The following is a 22479-nucleotide window of genomic DNA, read 5'->3' on the forward strand; positions in this document are numbered from 1 at the left end:
AATTTTGAGAATTCAAAAGAATTAGAAAAGGAGTGTCATACAACATGTTACTGGAGTTTTAATTTCTGTTTGACTGTAAATGCTAAACATCTGTGCTCAGTATGTGAATTAATTAGTGCTTAGTAAAAATTAATCTCCTGTTTGGAAAAACCTAATGTGGCTGAACGTCATTGCAAACCAAATTCCTTGTTCTAAACTTGTGTTCATAAATAGGCTTCCAAATGTGTATTGTTTTACTTAAATAAAAAGGACTTGAAGGTAAACAAATATAATTGCTGGCTTATTGGAAAGAGATTCTTAATTACTTCCTTAATATATCCTGCAGATATTCTAGTAAGTATGCTAAAAAATGAGAAAAAGAAAGCTCGAGATGCTCTTCTTCAGCTCAGTGCTGCCTCTGCTTGTTCTACACTATTGAAGCAAACTCATTCTATGAACTTAGAAGAAAGTCAAAACCCATCTGGACTTTTCAGTCTGAAAGAAGCAAACTACCTCAGTTCTTCAGTTCACAGTCAGCCTTTTCTTTCTAGAATGAAAGGTTAGTGTAAACTGAATATTTATTGAGTTGTTACAATATGATCTTCAGCACATCGTTCAAATGCATAAAACAGGTAATTTTTATTTTCAGTAACAGCAATGTTCTGCTAACTCTGTATCCACAAATGCAGGGATATAGATTTATAGTTCTTTAAGGTAATGATGGCTTTAACAAACTTTAACTTTTTTTTTTTTACTTTAAATCTTCAAGTAAATTTTTTCTTAGAAATGGATTTTCTGAGCATGACTCAATTACTAGAAAATAGCTTATAGAAGATCTGGATGTCATGACTTTTAGAAAAAATAAATCTAAACCAGCACAGTAGTTACCGAAAGATGCTTTGTGCAGGCATTATTAATTGCTCAGTATCCTAAAACATGAATAAATACATCTATCTTTTTTATTTTATAATCTTCTAACCAAGGGGAGAAATCTTATTTTCAAATAGAATGAGATTTCATTCATTATGCTTCCAGCTTTGATATCACATTGAAAACAAAACTTTTTGTGATCATCTTTAAGTGTTTTGCTTTTACTGTACTATTTAGGTGCCTGTTATTTATTTAGCCTTTTAATAAAATACAGAGATTATTTCAATTATTAAGGAGTAAATGAACCAAAGTCTTACTTACAGAAAGAAAGGTAGCTATGTTTTTGTGCATTTGAATAGCTCTATCGCAATTCTGCCTTTCTACAGCAAGAATTTGGTAAGTATGAGCAAATTCAAAATCTGCATTCTGTTTTATTTCAAAATAATATTATTTGTAAAGTAGTCCTATAAATAATATCCTCTGCAAAAAAAAAAAAAAGCTGAACCAACAGATGTGTTCATTTAGGATAGCTAACTTGGTACCATTTTTCCATGTGCTGTTTGTCAGCAGGTAAGCGCTATTTGTATGTACATTACTGATATAAGATTTTGATCTAGTAAGGCCAGTTTTTGTTATTCTAACTACCATAACTGAGACATTCAGTAAAGTTTAATAGGAAAACATACCAAACTATTTTTCATTGAAAGAATTATTTTGGACATATGGTTGGCACAGAGCACATGCCACAATGATGAACTATCTTCTTCAGCTAAAAGAAAACATGCCTGATTCTCATCCTATTAGGATAATGAGTATTTAGATGGCATCTGTCTGGGATGAAAAGATATGTTCTAAGACTTTTTTTGTATACTACTGGATTAAATATTGTTTGAAAGTACCTGTAAACAGATCTCCTTCTTTCCAGACTTCTCTTCAATTAGCTTTAGGTCAGGTTCTGATACTCTGTGAAGCTCCATGTAGACATAAAAGCAACACATCTTCAACGATCAGTGTGGAAATGTGACCTGAAAAACAGTCCCTTAGGATATCCTATGCTTAATAAAAATAAAAAATCAGTTGTTTCTGTGAGGGCTACAGATAAAGAATAATTTTATTTTTTTATTATTGTGAATGTCCATATATGTCTGTACTCCTTTAAAGAGCTCTGACATTCTGCTGCAAGTCTAGTCCTAAAAATTTCCCCTCTTCCAGTTTAAAACCTGTTTTAGTTTCACTTTTATAATAGTACTGTTGGATCAATATTGTACAAAGAAAAATACCTTATCTACTTGAAGCATTCTGTTTTGTTTGTAGGCAAGTTAATATTTTGAAATCTTTAGCTGCAAAACACTGTAAAATCTATTACCATTTTATTGCAAAATTTTGGCAGTGTAAAGATACAGTTGTATATCATCAGCCAAAAGCCCTCAGCTATATGTGCTAATGAATGGGATATAGCTCTCTTTCCTATTGAACTCAGACGTGGAGGCGTGTAATGCTGCAGACTTTATTAATCCAATATATTGTGGACTAACAATTAAGCAATATGTTTTGAAAAAAACACCAGCTGTTCTACAGTGTTCTACAGTGATAAGATTGCTATCTGTCTGGCAAAGCTTGTGGGAAAAAATAAGTTCATTATGGAGCATTTTACAGAAGCATGAAGTGCTGCTATTAGTAGTTGGGAATTACTGTAGACTTCACCAGGTCTCATAAATAATTTTTCTATTACTGTTGTAAAGAGCTTATGCTGTCAACCCCTTGAGAGTTCTGTTCATTTTGGTTTCTGTTGTATACCAGTACAGTAACAATTCAGGAGAATTCAGAACTAGAATAGTTCATACCATGGATTTTTACAATGGGTGCTTCACATATTCTTTAGAATTATCTAATGCTGTCTTGCTGACACTTAGCATATGAAATACTAGACTAGAATAATCTTGCATCTACTCATCTACTCCCTTATAGCAAAGCCTATGCAAGGCTTTTTTATTTAGCTCCTAAAACTTCTAATTTTAAACTTAGACTTCCTCTTTTACTATGTATCATTCTCCAAATTTGTAGGAAGAATTTACTTACTGAATATAATTATAACATCAAACCGAATAGAATTTTTTTCCTTATAATGAAGCTTTTGATAACCTCAGAAATGAGTTAGAAAAGGAGGTAAGCTAAGCTTTATCAACAAATCACCAGAATAAATGAGTTACTTATGTAATGCTGCTTATTCTTTAGTCTTTAAGTAAGAAGTACTGGCAAATTCTCACCTTTGATATTATGCTCTTTCTTTATGAAAACAATTTCGCTTATGTACAAGTCATCTTTGCATGTAATGTAGGAACCAGCCTTTTAGCTCAAATTACTTGTTGCTGAGGCTTTTCTCTTGCATTCTGTACCGATAAAAATCGATATTTCAAGAAGTTTGAATGATGACCAATCTTTGAATTTTGTCTTGACATTTCAGCAGATAGAAAAGTTTGTTAGGTATGATCATATTTCACATATTGCAAATCTCCAAATAATATTCATAATCCTGAAGCTATGCATTCCTTCCAAAATCCATCTGAACTACATGTCTATGACTTGATGTGGGGAAAAAGCTTGGTCTTAAATCAAGGTAGAACTCACAAGTAGAGCATTTGGTCTAATATTAAACCCAGTCTTCACCATTTAAGTTGTTTACATATCTTAGATCATTTATGAATATTTCAATTTACAATATTGTCTGTAATGCCTTTTCAGTTCTGTATCTCATTTTCTTTTTTGTGAAAACAGCTACTACATATATTCTGTATTTGAGCTGTATAAACAAAGAGAAACAAGATTAATACCTCAGATTTGCTTTCCAAGTATTGCTTTGGGTACAATTATTTCATGTTTACCTACTAGTAGTAAATACTAAATTGTGAATAGTTTTTTGTTTTTAAGTGCTTATTTAAATAGAAGAGTGCATATTCACAATGACATCATTAGTAATTTTTTATAAAAAATAGGTTTGATACAAATAGGAAATCTAAATTGGAAATGTGATATTATATTCCTTGATATATATTACAGCCTATATCAGGATACTCTCCTGCACGATTAGAGCAGAGCAATACACAAGTGCAGCATCCTAGTAATGTCCTAGATTTTGCTGATAACAGTAGGCTATACAATACTGAATTCTTCAGTTAAAATTTATACCAGATACCAGTTTACTTGCTGTTAGATTTGTTGCTCTTGGATACCAAGAGTTGTCTTTTAGCAGGGTGTGGTAGGTATCATTCTCCTGTAATTCAGTAAGGCAGCAGCACAGCAATGTTTGTTTAGATTGGAAGGTTGCCTGCTGCTGACATTTTGGCAAACCAGCTCCCATCACTGAGGGACTTTTACAGATCGTGTAAGACAATTAGCTTAGAGTGAACAGATGAGAGCTTTCTATCTTTGTCCAAGTACTGTGAAAAAGAAGAATTTACTTTTCAATATCTATTTTAATCACAGAACACTCTAAATTATAGATCCGCAATTGCATGATTAAGTATACAGAACATTCTAAGACTCTTAGTAGTTGAGTTGACTGACTTATTATTTACTGTGTCGTGATATCTTTCATAAATCTGAAACATCCATAAATCTCCAGCTGTGAATTTAACCTCTGTTTCAGATGTGCATTCCAGAAAATGCAAATATATGAACACAGTAACTTGTGCTTTACAAAGGCTTTTATTTTTCATAAAATAATTTACCTTACTGTAAGATCTATACCACGGTTTTGTTGTTTTTCATAATCTATAACTTTGAGATATCTTATATGTGAAATTCTAATGCAAATACAGAGCTGCATGTAGCCTTTCTCAGGAGGTTGTGCCACTATTAGAAGTAAGTACATTCAGGATAAATCAAAGTATGAATAATTCTGGTAAAGCAAGAAAAAAATCAGACTTTATCATGCATATTATTGAAGTGATAAACATTGTGTTGTATTTGACTTCTGTTATGTTGTATCACTTTTCTTGTGGAAGTCTTATTTGGAAGTAGATCTCAGTCTTTTACTTGTTTGTAACATAACTCTACCAGTGCAAGAGGCATATATCATTTTTCCTCCTGCTGGATTTTTTTTCTGCTGAAATACAACTATTTTTGTTACCAGAATGTAGTGTTAATATCATGATATTCAAAAAATATAAATCATAGTGATAGTTTCCGATAGTTGCTTCTGCTGATGAGCTGAAGAGGAATTGTTTTACTTTTAGAAAAGATTTTATTAGTCATGTTTTGGTCTTCTTTAGCAGTTTCCTGTATCTTTAGAAAAAATCCTCAAAGCTTCTCAGTTTGAGTTTAGTGAAGACCTTATCTGTTATGCAACCCAGTCAGAACTAAAGATTGCATTTTGATGGACAGTTTGCAAGCATGTACAAAAGAATTCCTCCTGAAAAGCTGACAAGTCAACTTTAAAATGAGAGGTGAGAGATGTTTTCTATAAATAGATGATGATTATGAGTAGTGGAGCAGTAGTGATGATAACGTACCAACTATTTAGTTCTGAAAGCTAAATATTTTCATCATGTATTTAGACTTCTTAAAATATTTATCTTGGCTCTTTTATGTATTTATGTAATAATCTGGGGGAAAAGCTTTCTTCTATTGTTGGAAAATCTTCAGAAAACTCCCTACTGGAAAGGGCTGACTGAGATTTTCCATCATAATCTCTATGTCATTTGTTCAAAAAAGATCTCAATCTACTAGGAAAGATAAGTGTTTATTGAACATATGTATGTCTTGGGATCACTTGTGGGTACATTAGTGCTTTGCAATATCTGAGGACAGATTTTCTGGCCCTGTGCTCATGACTTTGTTGCCAAATAGGTATACCCTTTAAAGTGCTATATGGTCCGTAAAGAAGCTCACTGATATACTTCGAACATTTTTTCAGGCTTATTCTTCATACTCAATGTTCAGGTAGAACTTTCTGCATTACAGTTTTTTGTCTTTTGCCCTTCATCCTGTCACTGAGCACCACCAAGAAGAGCCTGGTGCTGTCCACTTGACGCTAGAAAGACCTGGTTAAACACTGATTGACTGTGAACCAGCAGCATGCCTTTGTAGCCAAGAAAACCAATGGTATCCTGAGGTGCATTAAAAAGAGCATGGTCAGCTGATTGAGGGAAGCTATCCTCCCTTTCTGTTCTCCACTGATAAGGCCACACCTGGGAGTATTGCGTCCAGTTCCAGGTTCCTCAATTCATGAAAGACACTAATTCAGACATGAATGATCCAAATAATTTATTTCAGGTTCTAACATCCCTTATATGCATTTACAAGTGTCCTCTTGGAACATGCAACATTCCCACCTGCCTTTACGTGTCTACAAAACATTCCATAAACACTCCTTAATTGTGTGTACAGGTGTTTATCCGATCAGTAATGAATCATTCTTAGCTGCTCCCTCTTCATCCAGTCAGTCAGAGTCATCATTGTGCAGCCATCTCATGCAGCTTACTTGACTTAGTTTTCCTTCTGGTGATGTTCTTACTTCTCAGTCTTGCTTTCTCATGCTGTTCATCTTGTTCCGCAGCTTCTGCTCTAGTTAGTCTTTCTTCTTGTATTCCAACAATATAATAGATCTTGTTAATAGTTCTTAGTATTATCATTGAATATTTAAGTTAATATCATTATATTTAAGTTAATATAATAAGTTAGTATAATTTATATTTAATTTATATTTAAGTGAAAGAAATTTTGTTAAGTTGGGTCACATCTAGGATCTTTTCAGTAAAGTTACTTTAATGATGAGATTTAAGTTTTTATGATGATATCTAAAGTAGTGGACAGGGTTTCAAAAAAGGAAATTGAAGGTCTATGATTTATAGGACTTGGTTTTGATAACGTGTGGAAGAGGGTAGAGAGATACGTGGTTTAGCATATGTTTCTAGTGAATCTGAGAATGAGACAAGGAAGCAAGAGAAACTGAATTCCTAGAGAGGAAGGAAGCAAGGCTTACTATGGAGCAAAGTGTGAAATGATTTAATAGAAAATGACAAGGAAGAGATGGTAATGTGTTTTGAAATGACACAATAAATAAAAAAAAATAGCTGGGAAATGGCCTTTTCCCTCTCCTAAATTAACCATTAACCACCAAGGGGAAAATAAAAGTCAAAGAAAAGCTCTGACATACTTTAGGTTTTATGGAACTTTTTAAAATTAGGGGAGCTGCAGGAAGAAGAGATGAAATTTAAACTGCTGTATATCTAATTGTGACCCTTTAAGGAATTTTTTAGTCTTTTAAGTTGAAGTGATTTGTTTGGAGTCAGAGCAATCATGTTAACAACAGATTGTTTTCCACTGTGTATACCTCAGTTTGTTAAGAAGATTATGCTATTACAGTTGAAGAATTTTTTTTAAAGGGATTTTACAAGAAGGGTGTCCAAACTTTTAGTGTGTCTGGGCTGTACTGAGTGAATATAAATTGTCTTGGGTGACATACGTACATTAAATACATAGTGTAACAAATCTTTTTTGTGTGTATATGTGTTTAAAAACATATATAAAAAAGAGTAAAAAATATGTAAAACTATAAGGTTGGATAGTTAAAACAGAGTTAACAAAACTGAACAATTAAAATTTTTCAATCATTCTTTATCTACTACTGAATCAGGTGTTAATAGCATTTATGCCAATATAACAGTTGTGTTAGTCACATTCCAGTCTGTGAGTTCTTTACTCTGCATTTACATGCTAGGCAGTACAGAGGCAAAGAGGGAAACAGCAAAATATCAAAATGGAGTATTATCTGATAGCAAATCATTGATGCAATAGCCTGTTGGCTGCTTGGAACCTGTTTGATGTTGTTTTTCCTGATATATTTATAATGGAATTTATTATTATTGGATTGCAATACTTCAAGCACTCAGATATATAACACGAGCATACCATTCTGGAGCTAAATTAAGTTTTTGTGTGGCTGTATGGAATGCCCATCTTGGTTGGATTGAAAAATGTCATAAGGCTTTTTTTACCCAAGCATTTCTGCCAAATGCGTACAGGAAGTGGTTTTGGCAGTTGTATCCAAACAAGTAACTTCATTTCCTGGAATCTGCTCTTTTGTAAAATGTGGGCTTAAAGAAAGAAAGTGAAAAGAGGGATGTTAAGGAGTACGGGAAGGGTCACTACTAAAAGTTTCAGAAAAGTAGATTAGTTAAATTATCAAACTCAGCTTTTCTTCTGTGTATAGTTACAACAGTACCATGCAATTTAATACTCTCAAATGTATAGTTTCCTCAAATAATAACACTATGAAGTGTCTGTTGAGTGTAACTACATTTAATGTTTACTGGTATGGCGGTCATAAAGTAGTTACAATACAAGAGAATATGTTGTATGACCACCCAGGTTATTGATGCCTATTTCCAGCAGGAGGTTTAGTAAAACTTACATTTATTACTGTAAAACCCAGAAAAACTGAAAGAGAATAATGTTGTCAGAAAGAATTTTCAGGCCAAGTGGAGATATGAATTGATATAACATTATTAACAATATACTAAAAATATCGAATTTTTGCCTACACAGGTGCTATTTATTTCTTGTTCTACTGCAAATCCATTTTTCTAGTCTAATATGCTGATTTTTTGTATGTGTATTTTCTCCTTTTTTTCCTACTGTCTCCAAGGTAATACTCTGAATATTTCAATAACAGTTGCTGCAATCTTCTTTGTAATGTTGGACAACTGCCTGTAATATAAGCACAGCCTTCATGTTCTAATGCTCGTAATCTTAAGGTCAAATCATAGGTTTTTTCAGATGTTTGAAAAGCAGTGTTTTAATAGCTGGTTTATATAAAATGGTTTTCTAATAATTATAGCAAATTAGGGGCTATTTCAGAAATGCTAATAGGCAAAACAGTATCTTAAAATAGGTAGTAGCAGTGAGCCATACTGTAATGCATCAGACAGGAATCATGAAAAATGACCATTTTCATAGAAATAATATTGAAAAATCATAAAGTTTAGAGGAGAAAGTAAGTATTATGATACAACAGATTTTAGTGTCAAAGAAAGATATGGAATATGCAAGTAGTGGTGAATTTATTATATACCTTTTAATATTTTATTCAGTTGGTTATTAGTAGACACTGCATGAAACAACGTAGTAATAACTTTTGATTTACATAGAATTTTTTCAAATAATAAAAAATGCAGGCACAATAAAAAAAGTATCACTTATGAAGCTGTTCAAATCACTTTTGAAGGTGTTCAGTGCAATAATTAAGAGTAAAGATAGTCAACGTGTACACGTTTCCCCAATGTCTGTACATATTATGTCATAAATGATGGGAACTGTAACCATCCTTGGAGGGAGTTTTTCCTTTCCATTCTTCTTTTTCATATTACTTTAATATTTTGTTGTTAATGCAACCATCTGCTAATTCTTTTAGTTCTCCTGTTATCACATAGTGTTCACTTTTTCTAGTTGTCACTTTAAAACTTAGAATGTTATCTTGTTTGCACTTGTTTCCCCTGTGTACTTGTATCACTGTTATTTCTAAATAAATTATACTTCCTACTAAGAGTATTTCCTAAATGTATGAACTTCTGTTAATAATTGACATAGTATGTTTCTGATTTCCTACTGAATATTTGGTATAAATATTTTGTCTGAGTAAGTTTTCTAGCTGACTTGGAATTTTCTTTTTGTTAATCTTTGTTTTTCATTGTGTTCACTATTATTTGCACACTTCCATTAATATATGGATCTAAATTAATAAAAAAATCAGCTTTCTATTATATTATGAAGGCAATATGGTGCATTGAATAAGTTCTCAGGCTGAGATACAGAGTATCTGTTTTTTGTTTCAGTCTTTATTATTTAGTAAGTTTGTGAACATATGCAAGTGATCTCACCTCTCTGAACCAGTTTCCTCAACTGTAAAACAAATTAGAGTAGCTTATCTTTCAAATTTGCTTTGAGATTTCATGTTCAAAGGTTATCTATAAATGCAAAATCTTGTTTTTCTAACATCAAGAAGATTTTATAATTTGTGAAAGAGTGAACTAGAAGCAGAGACCAATATAGAGCTTTGGAAACCTTTTTTCTATAACATTTTTGTTCTTGAAATTATCTCTATTGATAGATAATTTGTTGGAGAAGTTTTGTTGAAAATCTGGAATATGTTGGCTGCTAAAATTTCTATGTAGTGAAGGTTGAACATTTCTGGTTATAATATGACTGTTGTTTATTGTAACTTCCATGAGTAAGCTACATAAAATGCTTTTCATATGCTGGTGTTGAGTAAAAGAGACAGATACTCAGCATGAACTGGGAAATTTCATCTTATATGTATTCCATATACATCAGCTTTAGCTCTAGAAAGAAACATTTCTAAGTATTTCAGAAACGTCCTTTAATCTTTCACCGTATGGAAAGAAGTGGACAACAATGCTAGCCACAATTTAGAAACAGGAGTTGAATGAGTCTTGTATTAGAAATGTTAAGACTATATTACATGGTGAACACTGAATGAAAATGTTGTGCAAGTTTATTTAAATAACTAAAGCCTAATATGTGTGTGCTCTTGGCTATAATGTACATGACATTTAATGTTGAAGTAAGTTTGTGTGACATGGAATTTCCATAATACGTTGTCTCATTCCGATCTTAAGGGGAAAAAAAGTTTAAGGCTGATGAAAAACATAATGTCCTTGGCATTCAGAAAGGATTATGAAATTTTTCTAATGATAGATTTGCAAAAAACAAATTTGCAAGCAGCAAAAACATTCTTAATTCTATGTCGTGACATAAGCAGATTTGAACTCCAGAGTGTACCAGTGTGAAAATTTTCTTTTGATCCTTCATTGTATAGTCATCACATAGTTCAAGTGATTAGAAATTTTGATTGAAAAGAAATTGACTTTTGGGTGGCAACTCTGTTCATGCAATATGTAATTTCATTCAAATAATCTGTGTTATTATTATAACACATGTTGTTGACTGTTATTTTTCTGTTTAGTGAGGTCTACTAATAAAGCTATTGGCACTACTTAAATTTTCAGAAAACCTGTGTATGTATGTATGAGTCAGAGTTAGCAGGTGAGTCCTGTCAGTGTGAGCAATTAGTTTTGTCACTGATATCACTGGGACAAGGATGTCATCAGTTTTGATTAAGCCAAATTTTAGGAACACAGAAATTAAAGACAAGTATTAGATGCATAAGAACCAAGGTTACTTGAAATTTTGTCTCAATTTATATTAAGTATCCTAAGGATAATTATTTCTGTTTGCTCTTTAAATGCTTTGGTGGCTGTTGTAAGAAATACTAATTTATTTTTAACTTTTGTTAGAGCAGGCTCAGTTGAGAACATTTTTACATGATAATACAAAATATACTGGAAATTATAGTATAATTGTGTATTTTTTTACAGAAGAAAAATATTTTTTAATAATGATGGCTACCTTGTAATACTTAAAGAGTTTGGTTTCTTAAGTATTTATTTTAGGAAGGAGAAAGGCAACGTGCATCTCCATTCTTATCTGTACATGTATGTACATATGGCATAAACTGACTCCCTGAAAAATATTCCTATTGTTGTACCTGAGGAAAAAGAAATTGCCAGTGCAATTTCATTTGTGGTTTAAGGATTGTAGCTTTGAAATCACTTTTGGAATGCAAAAGAATTGCGTAATTAAATAGGAAAGATATCCATCTAATAGTAAGTGATCTGTAACCACTACAGTTTTTCATGGTCTCATGGAATGTAAAGCATTAAATACTTTTTATACAGAAGTTATCCACTAATCGGATGAAAACTGAAATGGTCAAGAAATTGCTAACGATGCACTAATAGGTTTCTGGAAAACAAATATTTTGTGAAATATTATAAGCAAATAGATATTGCTAATCATAGACTTCATTTTACCACACTGCAGTATCAGATTGTTCCCAGCTTTATATTTCATTTGGAAAGATTGCTGAACATAAAGAGAAGGAACAATTATTTTGCTGAATGTGCATATTTATTGTTATGACAGCAGAACTTGCTGTTACTAGGATAGACTACAACAACCCATAACTACAGGGTAGAAAACATTTCCTGCCTTTGGGGTCTGTTTCTGATGGAAACTTCATTAAAACTTGAATTAATTGCAGGTTTCAGGAATAGTGATCATACTGGTTGAGAAACTTAAGTTTCATGTTTTATATGACATCTTCAGTTTAAGCCTTAGAGTTATATGTACTGCTCTTATTTTTCACATATGGTGTTAAAATCCTATTGCTTGGGTTTTTTGACTGTTTTGTTTGTATAGTTTTTTTGTTTTTTTTAATGTATGTTTCTGGATTTTCTGTGATAAGTGCTTGTGCCCAAGTGTATTTACTTGAATTCCAGAAGTATGTGTAATATTTGTGAAATTCCTCAAGCATTTTTTTTCATTTCTTTCAGTCAGTCTAGAGACACTGTAAAAGCAGAAGTGCTACCATACTTTTAGACTAGAGCTAAGGAAGTTTTGTGCTCTCATAATTTTTTTGCTTACACACAGAAAGCCCCAATTTTCACAAAGGTTTGGAGAGTTATTTAGGTGATGCGTAGGATTGGAGAGTAACATCTTACTGCAGCTTCCTTCTGTCCTTCACTCCAGTATGCACAAGTGTTTACTGTCTTTTTTTTCACTCAACTCAGTTTTTTACCTGCCCTGAAACAGGAAGTTGTGTGTTGAATATTCTGTGCATTGGATACTACACTAAGAAACCATAATAGAAACATTAAAAAAAAAAAAGTAGCTCTCACCCTGCTAAATAGAAGAGTTACTAACTGGTAAAACATCATAAAATACACAAAAACCTAAGTGCCTCTGTCATATTTTCTGTGTACACATTTCTGCCCATATTCTATCCTTCTATTCCAAAACCCACCATCTTTTTCAGAAAGAATTTAAGTCTGTTAATGTTAGCTCTGGATAAAGAGAAATTTCAGTCTGTTGTGCTTAAAACAATTCTTGTATCAGATCCTTCCCATTAGTACAACTTTGCTTCTGACTATGGAATTCCAATACTTGGTAGACTGTCCTAATCTTCCCAAAGGCATTTATTTCATGAAAGTGCTTTGGACAATATTTCAGTTTACTGTATTTTTCTTAGTTGTTGCTGCTGCCAGTTACTGTATTTGTGACAAAAGCAGAATTTCAATTTGGTGTACATGGTTCTTTCTCTGCTCCTATTGATATTTTTGGAGAACGTGACTGCATTTTAACAGTTTTTCAAGTTGCCTATAAACTTTTATGTAAAAGATGCCGCAGTTTTCTCCTATAGTTTCTTGAATATTGCCATACTGAAAAAAAAAATGGCAAAAGAAGCCTACAGCTGGAGTTTATTTTTTTTAAGTGCAGTCCAATTTATGTCCAACATATGGCTTCTACTCACAGCCTTCCTTGAAGTTAAAGACACCCCTTTTCCCATCTGAGGTTACTGTCCCTGAATGTTGTTACTTGCACTTCTGTCCTGTTCACCTCTTTGGGATTTACTAGATTCACAAAAAATTTACTATCTAAAATGAATTTTGACTAAGAGCATTTATTGAGCATGCACATTAAAAATTCAACTAGCCAATGTGGTGAAGGAGTGGAGATAAGTGGCTGGAAATTTTTTATCAGAACCTATTTCTTCTGTGAAACTGCAAGAGCAAAATTCTTCCATAAGAATGTGATATGTGTCAATGGTTGGAGTTCCCATGTGGCAAGGATATTTTTATACATTAAAAATCCTGACTTGTCAAAACCAGTAATGTATTCTTCATTTACTGGAATAGTTTTCTATAGAGTCTATAGTCTCAGTTGAGAAATATTTTCAGAACTGTGAGTTTTAAACAGATGTTCACCTGTTTTATGCCCCCCATTATGGTAAAAGTCTGAGGAATATTGTACGATGTCAGGCAAAAAGTCTGACAGTAAAGGACTTTTATATTAAGTTTTTTGTTTGGTAGTGAATTACATAAATGTTTGTTGGTGGTATTTTTCTTCAAAAACATGTTTTTTACTTGTCTTTTGTTTCCCAATTCAGCAAGAGAGTGAAAGAAGTGGTGCCAGTATGTACTAAGAATGAGTTAAGGATTAAATGCAATGCATTTACTTTAGTATAAACTGGGAATTCTGTGCCAGTTTTCAACAATGGTGTATATAAAGGTAATATAAGGATATTTTATTATAATTCAAATACACTGATGGAAATTACTTATTTTAGTGGAAGTGTAACATTTAGACCCTTTACTCTGAAAGGCAATTTCCAGTACATAACACTGAAAGAATGTGGCATGTAGCTATGGAGTGAATTAATCTGTTAATGGTATAATGATACTATGTGACCAAAGAATAGCAGTTTGTATCTTACTCTTGTTCAAAGCGTAAAGTTGGACAACATCATCTTATAATTAACAAGTGGAATATTAACTAGTGTCCTCCTAAATAAAGATCTTGGGACAGAACACAGAGGAAAGCATGATCAAGATATGAGTGGAAAAATATATTTTATAAATCTTAAAGATTGAGTATAGCTAACTAACCTAAATGCTTGCTCTAGACTTATGCAACAGACTAGATCTATCTCAGTTTAAACCAGTTTAAAGGAGCTGTTGCTTACTAACTCTATTAGCTAGTAAGATCTCATTTAGAATGCAGTGTCCACATCTATGCAGTGTGGATTTAACAAAGAAATCAAAGTGAATCAGTGGCTAAAAAGAGTATTTTTAAGAAAGTGGAAATATTTGAAAACGGAAAGGTAAAGCTTTACCTTTCTAAATGAATGTTGCATGGAAATATAAATTATTAAATAGTTTGGAGAAAATACCAAACATCGGGAGATATTTTGTAACTAAGATTATCAATTACCAAACAATCAAATCAGTGTGAAGTGGCAATAAACGTTCTGAGACAAGTTAGAAGGTTTGTGACCATCACAGATGGGAAATTTAGAAGAAACGTCAGAAGGTTAATGGAAGTGAGAAATACTTATTTTGCATTATAAGTCTGTTAAAACAACCATGTGGTAGGGAAGAAATAATCTTGTGGTTATAAACAAGCCTGTGGGTGTCAATGTTTAAGTAGCAATTTGTTGGCTCTGAGAGAATGTTGGAAGTTTTGATTAGTTTTTCTCAATTATGACTTGTTTGCTTTGATCTTTGCCTGTGTGATTTGTTGGAATGCTTTGCAAAGCATTCCAATTCTTGGCTATTTTTTCTGGTATTTTAAGAGGAGTAAATATTTTACCTCTCTAGTGTGCTGAACTCAAACATCTGGAAATTGAAAAGTAATAATAATTGCCAAGTTGATGATCTTGAGGATCAAGACTTTTCTATAAAACTCTAAATATGTTTCACTTCCTAAAAATATATGGGAGGTTTTCACCCTGCTACTTTGAGAGGATTTAAGACCTCTTCTTGTCTTCCTTTTCTGTAGTATACAGTAACTTAAAGAATTTCTTCTTGTTAATTAAAAATGAGAAGTGCTTGATAAAATATTTGGAGCGTTTGTGTTCAGGTCTATGTATCTGTTACCTACCATGTTTTGTGGCCACAGTCAGGTCTTAATGATGAAGACCATAGAATCATAGACTGATTAGGTTTGGAAGGCCCCTTTGAATGTCATCTTGTTTAACCACTGCTCAAGCAAGTCCAACCAGAGCACGCTGCCCTGGACCTTTACCAGGTGCCTTTTAAATGTCTACAAGGAGAGAGGTCCCACAACCTCTCTGGGCAACCTATGCCAATACTCAGTCAATCACATATTAAAAATGTGTTTCTTCATGTTCAGAGGGAATCTTCTATGATCCAGTTTGTGCCAGATTTTTCATTTTGTCTTGACCTGGTACTGAGCAACACTGAAGGAAGCCTGGCTCTGCCGTCATTATATCCTCACTTAAGATTCTTAGGTATGTTAATGAGGTCCCTGAGCCTTCTCTTTTCAAGGCTAAACTGTTCTCTCAATTTTTCTACACAGGAGAGGTTCTCAAATCCCTTAATTTTGACCCTTCATTGGACTTCCTTCAGTTTGTCTATATCTCTGGTATGTGGGAGTCCAGAACTGGAGTCCTCAAATTCAATATAAGATTAGTATATGTATATTTAATATTCAGTTCACATAAAATCAACAGGAATATCCAGTGCTACTGGAGACATCTAATTGCTTCTCTATTAAGAGGGAATAAGAATTTTAATTAAAAACGAAGGGGAAGATACCTCATTCTTTGCTTCTTCCTACAAAAGTAATATTACTGGGGATGGAAGTGATATATTTTTTGAGTTGGAAAGGATTTCATATTATGTGCATTTTGGTATTCTAAAAATTTGATGAGCTGTTTGTTTTTTATCACGTGGATTGTTGCTGCTTAAAATCCTTTCTGTTTTGATTAATTCACTAGTATTTCTATGGAGTCCAGATTTCTTTTACTGCAAAGAGTGATTGCTAATGGCTGTAACTCAAAACCATGTAAACTTAACTGAACTTTCTATGGCATCTAAAGAATGTTCAAGTTAGATTTCTTCAGCAGAAAGATTAATTTTGTTTCTGAATGTTTTATTTTTAGACTATTAAAAGTAAATGCATGTTGCATAATTTTGTTATTATAATTTTAATATATATGCTATTTATCATTTTTGTCAGCAAAAATCCTACCAATTTGCTCAGCTTTATCCTATTATTTCATGAGTAGTATGATTTTGGCTAAACTGTTTAAAAATGAATAACTATATTCATCAGAGTGCTCTATTAAAAAATGCAAATTATAGTTTTACTTAACAGTCCAGAAGTTTGAGAAAGTTTAACTCAGATTCAGATAGTAAGTACACTTTTACTTTTGGTAAGACTGGGTTACAAAAAGATGTATATAGCATACAGAATATTTTCCTTTTCTTTCTTTTTTGTCCCCTCCTTGTATGAAAACTATTTTTTCCATTAAAATTGATATTTTTTATTCAAAATAAGATCCATATGAAAGTGGATTTTTTGTTTGTTTGTTTAAAAAGAATTTTAAAGTTTTGTATAACTGATGAAAGCCCAAAAGAATGGTTAGTCATTTTCTTGATAAATATAATTCCTTGGTCATCTGTAATCATATCATCTCCTTTTCTACTTTTATTTTCATTTCATAACCATTACAAACAAAAGTGGAGACATATAAATAATATAGCTATAGAAAGTACTGGTATTAACCACTACCAAATGCTCTATTAACCAATTAGAGACAAATCCTGATTTAGATTCACTAAAGAGAATCCCTTTTATGACTCAAGAGGTACAGAATGCTTAATTCTGTAGAGAATTCAACAAATTACTGTCAAGGTTTGTGTTAAAGAGTATGCAAACACCTGAGCAAAATTACTCGTGTCATCTACATTTTTCCTGTTACACATGCAAAGGACTCACATTTTGAGTACAATACAACCTACCTCACTGTCTGCTCATCCAGTAGAATGAAGTTTCACTCATTTCTTAATTTCTAATTTTCAGCTGCCAGAAAAAGTAATGAGATTAGTAAATCTCATTCATCTATGATGGAAGTAGATAACAAGTTTTAAAATTAGTTTATCTAGAATGTTGAGAATAACAGATAACAGTCTTCTGCCATGATTTTGTACCTTAACTCCATCATACATCATTTTTTGGTGCTAAAATGTTCCTGCTGAACCAAACAAATAGACAAGCAAAAAAGCTTGTTATGGAACAGCTCCTGCAATCCTTCGGTTAATAATCTGACATTTTAAAACAGCTCCAAATTGGTAGTAATTGACAGCATGCCCACTACAGGCATTTTTTCTTGTCTACTTGATGTAGAAGTATACAGACTTCAGAAAACTTCAGTATCTTAATAAAGAATAAAGCTAAAATGTAATATGGAATTAAAAGTTTGGTATGTTTCCAAAACCAGATTGATGGAAAACAAGTCATTTCTCTGCTGAACTGCTCTGAAAATGAAATACTTTGTGGTTTATGGTGTTACCAACAAGACTGGTGGTGCAGACGATTCTTGAGGCACCAAAAATACATGCAGACCTCTACAGTTGTGCCCAATGAAAAACTTCACTTGCATTTGGTCCAAGCTGTCATGATTCCATTGATGTGGGTTGTCATTTGGTAGAACTCCTAAAATATTCTTCTACCACAATTCAGTCATTCTTCTAAAATTATAAAAGATACAATAAAAAGGAAAAATTAAAATGCAGGGTCTGTCACTCATAATTGCCTAAAATATGTAGGTGAGACAAATTTTATTGAGAGCAATCCATTTTTAATAGCATTTTTTGTAGTAGAGAAAGACAGGTGAGCTTTTGGAAAAAAAAAAAAAAAGAATGACAGCCTATTTTCAGATCTCAAATAGAAGCAGCAAACATTGTCACAAACACAATTCAAATTGAATTGAGATCAGTAACTTAAATGGATGATCAAGTTGGAATCTCTGGAAAAGAATAGCTTTACTTCACTTAGATTTTTAAAACATTAAGAGACTGTTGTGGCATTGCCATAAAAAATTATCTGCTATGAAAAGCAAGGATTATTGTCACAACATTCTAATACACTGGACTTACATACTGTTCCTGTCCTGTGCTTAGTAAAATTTTATCAAAACTCCATCAATTGACTAAGAGAGTAGACTTAGAATTTGTTGGAGAGAAAAGCACGGTCTATTTATCATGTTTGGTTTTTTGATGTAAACTGAGCAACATAGCATAAGATGTCTTTTTTTTATCGTAAGTTACCTAAAATGTGTGATTCCAACATAGACAAAAGTAAACCTCATTTATTTAGATGTGGTAGCACCATTGGGTGGGTCTCTTGAAGTTTCTGTGGATTTAACTTCATATTTTTCTTTGTCTCCACCCCCTGAACTTCTGCCAAGCCTACCATGCCTCACTTATGCTTTCTCTTTATACCTACAAATTAAGAACTTCCAATGTGTGTGTATTATACAATTAGATGTGATCTCACAGGCAGCTTGAAAGTAAATGGTTGTACATAGCTGAAAAATATTTTTTGTTTCTTTTGAAATGTATGAGCCATAATACATGAAGTACTGGAAAGGGATTTGATTTAGTAGTTGGGTAGGGATAGTGATAGGAGGATGGTTGGACTAGATGATCTTGTAGGTCCTTTCCAACCTTATGAACCTATAAACCTATGGAAAAATATTTCTTTAATAATGTTGATATCCGAACATGAAAACTTGATTTTATCAATAGGTATGTGACTTGGTTGCTCTCTGCTGATATCTGCAAACATTTTGTTCATGCTAACTGGACCATGATTCTCAGTATCTGTACCCTCACTGCATCTCTGCCCTAATTTTTGAATCTGATAACTCTGCTGTCCATAGATTCTATAAAGAAAATTCAAAAACATAACTAACACAAAGCAGGCATGCTGTAAATCTTCAAACTTGAAGCAGTTCCAAATCATCTGTAAAATTATTAGAATCCATAACTGGAAAAAAAAATACAGACCAATATGTTCATGCTAAATTGTGTCTAAGGCATATTAGAAATAATTTATTCTGTCAGGTGAAGTCACTGATAATTTATTAAGTTTTTACTAACAATTGTCCTTTATTCTGTAATTCTCACTATCACTTCACTTTCCAACATTTAACAGGCAAATTAATATGCTTATTTTCTAGAAAAGACAAATGAGGGGAAATCAGTAGTTTCGATCTATTTGCATTGAAATAATTCTGAAGATTAATCTGATACCAGACTTATGACATGTCAATAAAGAGCATGAAACTATATTTCTGTCAGTTATCAACCATTTCAGGTCAAGGCTGTTGTTGCAAACGTAGGCCTTCTACGTATACAATGAACTAATTAGAAAAATAATTTCCTTACCTTTTTGTTATCTGAGATTTCTTAAAGCAATAAAACCAAAAAATCACCGTGGCCAGTTTCAGCAGTCATATGCCATTTGGATTTGTGGTGGTAGGTGGTGTTCATGGTAAAGTTTAAAATAATCAATGTCATCTTGTTTTAAATTAAGTTTAACCTTTCTAAATATGTGTTTTATTATTTTGTCCCAATTTTAGTGATCATGTACCTGCTAAGAATAATGATTGCAGTAGATACGATACTTTGATTTGTGTTAAAAATAGTTCTGAATAAGTTTTTCCTTTTGCTGTTATGCATTTGCACTGTCTCATTTAATGGTTACTTCTATCTAGAAAATATTATATACAAAACTATTTTATATTGAACTTTTTTGTATTGATAAAAATAATGCCTAATTAAATGAGCATGCACTAGTTAATCAGCTGCAGTGAGCTAATTGCTCCATGAAAATTTTCACTTGTGTGTTGCAGTCTAACTTGATAAATCAATGTGCTATATCACAGTAAATATGTGGAAACTCAAAAAGCATTCATCTTATCCTCTTTCTCCCCCAGAATCAAACAAAAGAAACTCCAGAGCAAGAGACTGTTAATCATGCCACAGTCTTATTTAATTTATTGAGTTTAAATATTCTGCTTTTTATTTGAGGCTTTTAACTGTCCAAAGGCTATATTTTACTTTTCAACTCTGCAAGGGTACCATGAGCAACATTCATTAATATCTTTCCTATTTTTGAAGTATGGCCTAATGAATGTGTTCATATATAATGTTTATGCTCATCATTAAGAATTTAGTTACCTTTAAAGCAGGGAAGTATTTGTTATTGGTGACTGTTCTCCTATTTTTCAGTATTTATTCTTTGTTGTTCTATTATGCTCAATCTCTCTTCTGTCTACTTTTACCCATTCTGAACAGCTGGTCAATACATACTTCTAACACCTTAGCTCTAATGCAAAGACGTATCAGATTATGTCTTCACTTTCATGTGAAAGTGCCTATAATTCCTCTGTTCGTATTTTATTGTAAGTCAAAACAGGTAACAGAACAGGTTGACCACTGAAACATCCTTTATAAGAACAAAAACTTAAAACTCATACTAACTGTCATCCTTAAGTTTTTCACCCAGCTCTCAAAATGAGAGCTTTCCTAGAGCCACAGAGGACATTTTGCTCCTTTTTATTTGCCAACTTTTCCACTGAAAGTTTGATAGAGCACATAGTAGAGTTAGAAATACAGTCTTCCATTGTGAAAATGTAGTTTCTGCAGAACAGATATGTGGGCAGAAAAGCAGACAGATGCTTTTATCATCAGAATAGTCTGTGAAGAGTCAGAACAGCTATTCCCAAAAGTTTGTTTTTGTTAACAGTCTTAATGTTCCTCCCTCAGAATGGTTCAAATTGCATCTTCAATTCTTTGCTTCCGAAGGTTTGTTTCCAATTCCTTATGCAAGTTAAATGGACAGCCTGAGTCATGAGAGCTGCTAGAATTCCCTTAGGCTTTCATACCAGAACCTAAGTCTGGCTACAAGTTAGAGTCGTGAGGGAGACACTGTGATTATGCTTTCTGACAGAAAAAAGTATCTTCTGACACAGACAGTATCAATTTAATGCTACTGTTTGAGCCATTTTCCAGATTTAACTAAGGAGCAATATAAATTTCTTCAGTGGATTTTACACATTAAACTTTATGAAGCTCTTCTCCCTCAGAGAAATAAACTCTTTTTCAACAAACAAAAAGTGACAACAGAAAAGAATTGGCCAGACCAAGTAGTGCCATTCCTAGTGTGAGTGCCCATGAAATCTTAATGGAAAAAAAATAACCAGAGTAAAGTCTTTAAAAGTAGTCCTTTATTTATAACCTAGGATAACTTAAACAGGATCCAATAGGATTTGTGGGTTTTGGGGGGCTCTTAAATGCGTACAAACATGTAATTTGTTTCCACAAGTATCAGACGTTTTTTACCTTTTTGCTCTTACTTACACATTATTCCTTAGTTATACTAGTGGATACTATTTAACATTAAATTACTGTTCAGATTCATTTTTTTTATCCTGGCATTTGAGCTTCCAGTGCCATACTATGCCTTATGTAATTCCCATTTAGAATTTAAGGGGCACTAAATGTTGTTTTGAATGGCTGTAAATATCATATTGTACACATCTGGTAAAATAAATTATTCCAGTGACAGATTAAGTCTTGTGATATTTGCTAGGGGCTTTGCTGAAATGTAGGCTTTTAACTGCCATAGATATATTACTGAGTTATGGAGTCCCTTTAAATGTTTTTTATGTAATCTCAAAAAAAAAAAAAAAAAAAAAAAAAAAAAAAAAACCATGCACTTCCAAAAACACTATTATATTTTTTCTCAGTTAATTTTGACTTATAATTAATATCAACAATTTAGTTAATTAAGGAATACAACAATACTCTTTCTATTTCTTGATTATTATTGCTCTTGTTGCTCTAGGTCAGAACTTGTCAGCAGTCTTTGTGGTTTTACTTTCTGACTTCCTGAGCTCTGTGGGGTAATTTGCAAATTTTACAGGAGGGGCCTCTTGAACTGAAACTTTTTGTCTCATATGCAGGTTGGTGCAATGCACTGGCCAGAAGAACAGGCTGAAATGAGACCTCCACCGAGAACATTATTAAATATTCAAATTCAGAATGTGGATAAAACATGAATTTTCCCCACATTTGAACAAATTTGTGGTGAATTATGAGTTTATTACTTTCTCAATGTAAATTAATCACATTTCTGAATATTTGAACATTAAAACCAACTTAAACAATAGTGAAG

The 22479-nt window shown here is 32.6% G+C and overlaps 1 protein-coding gene across 1 annotated transcript in view; it reads left to right on the forward strand.

The window, feature by feature from the left end:
* Positions 1-22479, forward strand: part of KIF6 (kinesin family member 6) — a 118123-nt gene that overhangs the window by 40617 nt on the left and 55027 nt on the right. The window contains exon 13 of the mRNA XM_065755329.1: positions 326-538. Coding sequence (XP_065611401.1) covers positions 326-538 — 213 coding nt within the window. The remainder of the gene's footprint in view (positions 1-325; positions 539-22479) is intronic.

Source organism: Cyrtonyx montezumae, unplaced genomic scaffold (assembly GCF_038088225.1).
Source record: "Cyrtonyx montezumae isolate F1298 unplaced genomic scaffold, pur_monq_1.0 scaffold_0, whole genome shotgun sequence".
In the NCBI taxonomy this organism is placed as follows: domain Eukaryota; kingdom Metazoa; phylum Chordata; class Aves; order Galliformes; family Odontophoridae; genus Cyrtonyx; species Cyrtonyx montezumae.